Raw genomic sequence first — 9,063 nt, 5'->3', positions numbered from 1 at the left:
TCAGAAGATGTCTGGGACTTCAGCTTCTTCCTCAGGAAATTCGGGGAGTGGAAGCTTGAAGCTTTCTTTGCCTTTCAACCAGAAAGTGGTTTGTTCTCCTTTGCCCTGTGGGAAGCAGAGGAGAGGCTGCCTGTCAAGTGCTGTCTCTCAGCAGACACCTCGGGTCGCCCTTGCTGCCTCCCTGACTATGTTGTTTGGAGCCAGAACTGCAGGCAGACAGGAGCCTTGGTGAGGGAAAGCTTCATTATAGATGAAATCGTGAACATGTCCTTGGACTTTGCCGATGAGCCTGGTGGAGAGTCAGCGAGGGCCTAGGGGGGTGAGGGCCAGCCGAGGCTAAAGTCTATTGCATAGAAAATCCTTTAAAAATAATAATAATATCTACTGAGTTCTTACTATGAGTGGGGCACCAGGTGAAACTCCTCACATACAGGTTCACCTTTTGAGAGCACTATTATTTTACAGACGATAAAACCAAGCCCCCAGATGAGACAGCTAGGAACTAGTGGGACAAGATTCGAAGCTAGGTCTACACTGTTGACTTCTAGAAAAATCCTCCTCTTACCTGAAGTCAGTTGATGAAATACATCATGCCAGAGCCAGGCTTAGCAAACTGGGGAGCTGAAGGTACCCCATCCCTTTTACTTCTTTCCCTAGACCCTGACACCCTCTCAAACTCCCAATGTCATAGTAACCGCTCACCACTCCCACTGTGAATGTCTCCAGGATGTTCTTGAGAACATCCCAAGAGGAGTACCACCTCCCCTCAAAATGGAATGCTTATCAGAAAGATGAGAAGGTATCATGGTATGTTTCAGTGACGGACTGAAAGCCAGGATGGAAAGGAAGGCAGAGGGAAAGGAAAGAGATATTTAAATATGTAGAGATGAAGGCCAAGTGCCCTCAAACCAATGGGCTCCTATCCCCTCTGCCTGGGCACGTTAGACTCAGGAAAAGGGAAATAGAAGAATGTGGGCATTATAATTCCTGGGCTTGTATTTGTTGTTGCTTCCTGTGGGAGACTAGTCTTTGGGGTGTTCAAGCAGAAGCCAGGAGACCAGTGTAGCGAAGAGAAAGCAGGCATCACACACGAGGTTGGTCTAGGTGGGAGCCAAGGTCACAGATTCCACATGTGAGCATTCGAGGGGATTGTACAGTCCTCTCTGGAGGAAGACCACCAGCAGTCATGAGAGCCTCTACGTGGACCTTAGTGGTCTCCGCAAACCACCGCGTGGTGAATCACTCATCCCATCAAGTTCCTCAGTATCTCCTTCACTGGACCTAAATAGGGCAGGGGGGTGGGGGTAGGCGCAGTTGGTCTGGCCTCACCTTGGCTGGAATGCCGCCTCTCTTTTGCAAATCATACCTTCCCAAGGCCAGCAGGGCGTCTGCCGTGCTCTGGAAGACCTGAATCCGGAGAGCTGCAGAAACCAGGGACAGCCGAGTCATGGCCTGGGTGGTGAACTTCACACGGATGTCCGTGGGGAAGGGCTGCTGTGGGGAGGGAACACTACACACACGCCTCAAATTCTTGGACTGCTAGCACCTGTCATTAAGCGAATCGCAGACAACCTGTCTGATGTCTGGGACACCAGACGTGGGCTGGGAGCCCCAACCATCCAGGGATGGCTCAGAGGCTGCTGGGTGTGGCTCAAGCTTTAATATATTTGGTTTAGAAACAGAAGACAGAGCTGACTCCATAGGCAAGTGGATGCTCCTGAGGGATGGCGGTCAGCTGGGCTCCTCGGTCTCCCTGGAAGGTTCCCGAGCTGGGCTGTACCACTGACCACGTCCTTTGTAACCAGAATGGCCACTAAAGTCAGATTTGGAGCCTACATCAGCATTTCCACTTTCATATTTTACCCTTAAACTCTTTACTTACCAGCTAAGAGAGAGGTTTAAATCTGGATTTGAGACTCCGTTGATCCAGACGACAACGTAATCAGAGCGGAAAAGATTTTCATGTGTTTTTATATATTGTAGAAGATTTGAGAACTCAAAAGAATGTTAAACTTTTCAAAACTTTAATCACTGAGGAATTATTTTTTTCCAGCTGATAAATGTCTCAGCGGATAAAGGGCATAGGTGTGTCCAGCAATAATCAATGCAATAAAATTACTCTAAAGCAAAAGAATTTGATGTCCCCTGGAGTTTGGCCATAGATTTCTTTGGCATCACCAAAACTATACATCAGGATTGGCACATTACTACCTACAGGCCAAATCCTGCCCACACGTGTGTTTGCAAACAAAGTTTTAGTGGAATATAAACACACCCAACATTTACACATTGTAAATTGCTGCTTTCACAGGACAACAGCAATTACATAGTTGCAGCAGACACTATGACCCCCAAAGCCTAAAATAGTTACTGTCTGGCCCTGTTCAGAAAAAAGTTTGCCAGCTCCTGCTCCTCACTTAAATGATCTTATTATCTGTGTAGAGGACTGTTTAGGATGGAAAGCCTTGGGAGGAGCTGTCCCATGTGTTCACATGGCTCCATCGTGAGCACAGTGCAAAACCCCGTCTACAAAGCTTGTGACCAGTGGTGTCTGAAGTGGATAGTGATCTCATCCTTTAGATGGGAAAGAGGAGACAAAATAATGCAAATGGGGCTTCTAAAAATACTCTCTGGTTAAAGATAGGGGACCAGAGGGACCGTGATCTTGTGTTTGCAACGTGCTGTAAAGGATACCCACGCAAACTGATACTTTCCATTCTGGACGCCATGTTCACCGTGTCTCCCAACAGACAGTATCTGGGCATGGTGAATCCCACCACGCCAGCCACCACGGGACCTGCAAAGGGAAGGACAGAGGGGCATGGCCAGTCTGAGTTTCCCAAGTGTCAGACTCCACCATGCACATGGGGTCAACAAATGCGATTCAATAAATATTCGTTAAGTACCCTCTTGGGGCAAAACTTGGAAATGGACCTCAGGGTTTACAATGAGGCAAACTACAGAACCCACAGGCTTTTGGTGGAAAGCAACATAATCACTTGTTATGGGTTGAATGTTTGTGTGACACCGCCCCGCCCCTCCACCGCCCCCGCCCCCGCCCCCAGCCACCAATTCACATGCTGAAGCTCTAACCTCACTATGACGGTATTAGGAGGTGGGCCTTTTGAGTGGTAATTAGGTTTAGATGAGGTCATAAGAGTAAGGCTCTTATGATGAGATTAGTGCCCTTATAAGAAGAGGAAGAGACACCAGAGCTCTCTCTCTCTTTCTCCACCCGCGGACCCAGCCAGAAGGCAGCCCTCTGCAAGCTGGGAAGAGGACTTTCCCAGAACCCACCATGGTAGAATCCTGACCTTAGGCTTCCCAGCCCTCAAAGCTGTCTATTGTTTAAGCCACCCGGTCTATGGTATTTTGTTAAAACAACCAAGGTGATGAAGACAGAAATTAACGACAATGTTATTCGTGAACGAGAGATGTAAGCAAAGCATCAGGGGCACAGACACGGGAGTGATTAATCCTGGTTAGGAGTCAGGTGTTAGTTTAGTTCAGCTGTGAAGGATAAGTAGGGGCAGGTCTGGCTACATAATTTGCAGGGCCCAGTCTCAAATGACAATAAGGGATCTTCCATGCAAAAATTATTAAGAATTTCAAGATAGTGACAGAATAGCATTAAACCAAGTGCAGGTTACTTCTGCATAAGTCACAGGCCCATGAGTTAGGGAAAAACAAAAAAACAGGACAGATCAAAGGGCATTTGATGCAGAGGCTGGAGGGAAAGCAGCCCAAAACATCTGTCCTGGTTTGAGGGCTCCTCCTTATTTGGATTCAGCACCTTGGAGTCTTTGTGTGTCCTTGTTGTTACCAAGCAAGCTGGCTAACTAGAAATGCACATGCAAAGACAATTCAATCTTTTCTCTCCTTTGAAGATGTTACCATTCAATTTCAAGGTTCCTAAATTAAGCCTCAGACCTAGGATGTGATTTAGAACTACCTGCTGCCGTATCTGGACCACACGGCCACCTGCCCTTAGTGCTGTCTACCTGTGTGGAGGCCAATCCAGAGCTTAAGCTTTTCCTCAGGCATGTGCCCAGTCTGGAAGTGGACGGTGGCACTGAGGAAGTGCAAGGACATCGTGGCAATCTCGTCCACGTGTTGGGTTCCATTGCGGATGGGAAGTCCGCCAGCCACCATGTATGCATCACCAATGGTTTCAACCTGAAAATAAAGCAAGAAAGTGGCCTTGTGTTCATCTTGAGGGAGGCTGGGGGTGGCAGGGGGGCCAGAGACAAGGCCCCTCATTACGGACCCTGCCTCGAGGCCCCATCCTTTGAAGGGTCATACTCCCTGACCTCCACTCCATCCAAGTCCCAGCATCTCCTCAAATTCCTCCTCTTGTCCTGGCTCCCACAGAGCCTTCCTTCCCTGACCCTCTTCCCCAGTCACTGCTTTCTCCTCTGAAATCCGAGAGTGTTGGTGACCATATTTCCCCCAACCCAAGTTCAAAGCCAGTTAGGTAGCAATGTACTGATGGAGGAAATCTTCAAGGATCTCATGGATCCATCAAGTGCAATCCATCTTATTCAACCTGGATGTGTTCATTCCACACAATGTATGTTTACATTATACAAAATATGTATAAATGTATGTATCTGCCTGACCTGTCCTCTTTTTCCCCAATCCTCCTAAGAAAATCATCTTTCAGATCCTTCATTCACAATAGAGAATAAATGACACTTGTAAGCATGACATCACAGCCCCTTCCAGATACATTTGCATTTCAGCAGAACCCACAGGTGATGTGGTAAAGGTGGAATTTCAGGCCTTAGCCAGGCAATAAGAACACGTCTCCTTCCTGGACCCCAAAATTACCCAACGCCAACAAGTACACGAGTCTAACTGCTTCTAGGTTATCTCTCCCCACCATGGGCACATCCTTTAGAAATACAAACTGATTTTAGCGTTAGTTCACGCAATATATAGCTGAGAAGAACACACAAAGAGGAAATCCCAGAGTAGGCTCTTCTAAGCAGAGCAGCTTCCATTTTGTCAGGTGAATGTGATCTGCTCTTTGCGAGTTTCTGTACCTTCCTTCCTTCCACTCTTGAACAGAGGCAACATCTTTGGGGAACTTTGGAGGAAGCACCAATAAGGGTGTGTCACTGAGGGACATGACCACACCATCCCAAGTCTTCCTGGCCCCAGGACCACGGGCAGAGCCCTGTGATCACAGTCAGAGCTGGTGCACTTGTGGCTGCCCACCAGGTGCGTGTGAACATGGGCACCTTGGAGTCATCACCTGGCCCCATCTGAATAGTCAGAAAACACATAAAGTGGCCTCATCATCACAATGAGTGAAGACAAATTATCAGGTTTTGCTCTCCTCCCCTGCAAAATTCATTTTTCACTCTAGGTGACCCTGTTCATACACCCCCAGAGTAGTACTAGGTGGGTGGTTGCTGTCTGACCTTTAGCCGTGAGTCTGATGGTCTAAGCTTGGGGGTCTATCTTCACCTGAATCGCCAAGGATTGCAGTAACAGAAGTGAGACTCACACCAGACCCCAGGATGATCTTTAAAGGAGAGTAAATGTGAGCCTCTCTGAATGTGAAAAAATATATATATTCAGGAGGGAACTGGAGGAATTAGCCAGTAGAAGGTCAATGTCTGTTTTAGAAATGTGTTTACCGTGAAACAAAATAATGGAAGGAAACGGAGGGAACAACTGATGATTCTTGACAAGCACCTACAACTGTGATGAATCAAGCCCTTTTCCAAGAAAACAAACAGGAGTCAACTATTGAGTTTCTGCCTTGAATTGAGATAGACTGCCAGCCCAAAATAGAGCCTTCCTCCTGGCTGATGTCTAGGGCTGGATTCGTCCTCACTCACGCCCAGGAGACAGCCTACGAGGCTCATGTGTGTCCCCACAACCCAGGAACCAGGCGTCTCACCTTATACACATCATAAGTTTTAATGATGTGATCAAACAAACTGTACAGGTCATTAAGGAGCTTCACAACTTGCAGCGGGGAGCTGAGAGAACAGAGTTTTGTGAATCCAACAATGTCAGAGAAAAAAACTGTCACGGACTCAAAATGCTCCGGTTCCACGGCTCTCCCAGCTATGAGCTGTGCTCCAATGAAGCTGAAACCAGAGAATAGGATCGTTTTTGGACAGTGTCGTTCATCTTGCCTGCTACAGACCCCTACAAAGTCTCCCTGGTAGATCTTTTTGCTTCGGTGGGTTAGATTTTTGGGTAACAAAAATCCATCATCTCGAGGGATTCTTTTGACACCCATTTTTCTGCCTGCATTTTCCCTAAAGAGATATTTGAATTCGTGGATATAAATTCATCCAGAGGTGAGAAGCAGGTCACATAAATGTCTTTTCAAAAAGATTTTCTTCCTGAGGGAATTTCATTTTCCCCTATTGGTTATAGAGTTTGATGAGAAAGACTCAGCCTGCAGATGTGGAAGCAAATGGAAACACTCATCGACCCATAAATTAACATTTTTCTTCTATCAACTGATGTCACATTAACACACTTAAAAGCCCCGACCCCATTTCTCATTCAAGACACATAAGGGGGCAGGAATTTTTAAGAGCAGATGCTTCTGCCAAGTGTTTAGAGAGTGCACAGGTGATAAGAGAGCCAAAAATGAAGCAAGTTTTGAATCTGAAGTTACTGGTGCATTTTGCATTGTGCCAAGTATTTGGGCAGAGGTATAATCTGAATATGCAGTGGGTGGTAATTAATTGGACTCATGAAGCTAGAGCGCCATCTAGTGGTAGCTTTCTGTTGGTGCATCCACTATATTCCATCTTTTACAGACCTACATTCTCTAATTCCTGTGGATTCGAGGGCATTTGCCTCAATCTCCCTTTATAAGGTATACAAAATCATACATAAAATGCTTGACCCATTTTAGAAGAGCCTAACATTCTCTTAGGAAAAGAACAAAGGAAATATTCTCTCCATGTGGGGCCTCCTTAAATAGCAATGGTGTTCTATTCTTTCATCAAGGCCCCTGGTACTTTGGACTACCTGGGCAGCATTGTGGACAGAAGCTGATCCACTTTCCTCTTCTCGGCCATTAGCTGGTTGGTCCTCTCTTCCACCACCTCCTCCAGGTGATTGGCGTACACTTCCAGCTTGCTCACCATACTGCCTAGTACATTCACGTGGCTTTAAAAGAACCCAGAGATTTAAGTCTTTTTCCAAGAACTTTAGGGCCACAGTGGAGCACAACATCCAAGTATACATTCCAAGACATGTCTCTCCCTTAAGGTTTCCTACTTAAGGGTTGCCAATGGACAGCGGTGAAATGACGAAGGCCATGAGGCCACCTGGCAGGACAGAGCTTATCCTTTACCAGCCCTGTGATCTTGAGTTGCAGCCTCCATCCTCTGAGCCTTGGTTTTTTCCAGGAAATGGGGATGATAATACATCCCTCGCAGGGTTGTATTATCCGAAGATTCAGGGAGGTAATGAGAACTGGGGCTGTGTCTGGTACCCAGCGGGCACTCAACAAAGGTAGCCTTCACTGCCCCCCACCCCACCCCCCACTTTCCGGCAGGCTCCAGGCCATTGTCATGGTCATGCAGAAATGTAGATTTCAGGATGGGCCATTCTTTTCTTTTCAGAGGACAGACATAAGGGACATTTCTAGATCCTATAGGCTCTTGGTTTAGAATAGTCTTCAGAGGTATCATTTCAAGTCCTTATCTTTTAGAATAGGAGACTGAGGCTTACGTAGGAAACAGAATTACCTTAACATTGGGGACCCTATGTTCTAAGTAAAAAGTATTGACTGACCTGAGACCTACTATTGAAAACTATTTTGATGTGGAAAATGCAGAACACAGGGCTGTTGTGTTAAGAATGTGTAGTGAAATGGACAAACCAAGAGGTGATGCCCTGACTCCCAGCCCAGACCTTCTGTCTACTTAAGCTACTTCTAAATGGCTGTGCTTCTTACATTCAGTGGGTCAAAAGGTGACACAATTTATCCTAATGTGAAGCTATTACTGAGAAAATTACCCGACAGGCATGAATAATTTAAGTCAATAACCTACTCTAAGGTTGGTGAATGATTATTTCCCACAGTCCAATCCCAATGCATTGGTCATAACCCCTGGCATGTTGGTTTGAAACAGAGCCTGAAACCATGTCAAAACTCCTTGGGAACGAGAGCCTTGATTGATAAGCGGTATCTGGAATGGACAAAGGAGGGCAATGAAAGTACTAATGTCTGATCCGTTTTTGTATCACTTATGAAATAGAGGAAGAATTTACCACTTGATTTCAACCAGCATGTAGCACAGTGCTTTGCATATGGTAGGCACTGAGTATATGAGCAAAGCAGACAGGGAAGGAAGAAAGGAAGGAAGGAAGGAAGGAAGGAAGGGAAGAGAAGGGGAGGAGGGGAGGGGAGGGAGGGGAGGGGAGAGCCAGGGAGCGAGGGAGGGAGTGGGGGAGGGAGACAGAACCAATCATAGTCATATAGTTTTAAAATTCTAATTGTTAAATAACTTGGAGAAGACGTCTGCTGCACATCTAACTCACCCTCTGGGACTGGCTTCCTGTGTCATTTTCTTGATGGAAGGGAAAGTGGGCCTTTTCTCTGGAGATTCATCCCAACACGCCTTCACCATGATCACCATTTTTTCATCACCCTTCTCCTCTGACAGGGACGGTCGAAGTGGCACTGATGCCCTGGGGTCCTTGATTCGGCTGCTGATTTCGGAAATCCATCTGGGGTTTAGGTAGCTAAATGTCTGCGCTTTGGGCCATTTAGTACATTTCATTTCAAACAGACGTTTTTAAATTTGTAAATTGAGTTTTTAAGTAAATTGAACAGATTAGAATTTCAGAGAAATCTAAATATTTTACAAGAAATATTAGGAATCCTCCTGGAAAGTGAGGACTTCTAATGTAAAACGTATAAGCACACCCTAATTAATCTGGGGGGTTTTTTGTTAGGTTTTTTTCTAATAGAACTTTTCTTGAAATGAAGCACATCTCCATGTGATTTCAGGAGTATATAAGCATTTTGCAGTAGAAATCCCCAAGGTGTGCTTTATGCAATCTGCATTCCATACA

The 9,063-nt window shown here is 46.0% G+C and overlaps 1 protein-coding gene across 1 annotated transcript in view; it reads right to left on the bottom strand.

The window, feature by feature from the left end:
- LOC130854180 (guanylate cyclase 2G-like) overlaps positions 1-9,063 on the bottom strand; it is a 43,171-nt gene continuing 34,108 nt past the window's right edge. Inside the window, 7 exon segments of the mRNA XM_057736942.1 lie at positions 1-105; positions 1,330-1,421; positions 2,699-2,797; positions 4,002-4,176; positions 5,912-6,104; positions 7,006-7,146; positions 8,527-8,697. Coding sequence (XP_057592925.1) covers positions 1-105; positions 1,330-1,421; positions 2,699-2,797; positions 4,002-4,176; positions 5,912-6,104; positions 7,006-7,146; positions 8,527-8,697 — 976 coding nt within the window.

The sequence above is a fragment of the Hippopotamus amphibius genome, chromosome 5 (genome assembly GCF_030028045.1).
Source record: "Hippopotamus amphibius kiboko isolate mHipAmp2 chromosome 5, mHipAmp2.hap2, whole genome shotgun sequence".
Taxonomy (NCBI): Eukaryota; Metazoa; Chordata; class Mammalia; order Artiodactyla; family Hippopotamidae; genus Hippopotamus; species Hippopotamus amphibius.
Note: the sequence above shows the minus strand (reverse complement) of the source record. Positions and strands in the feature narration are given on the sequence as shown.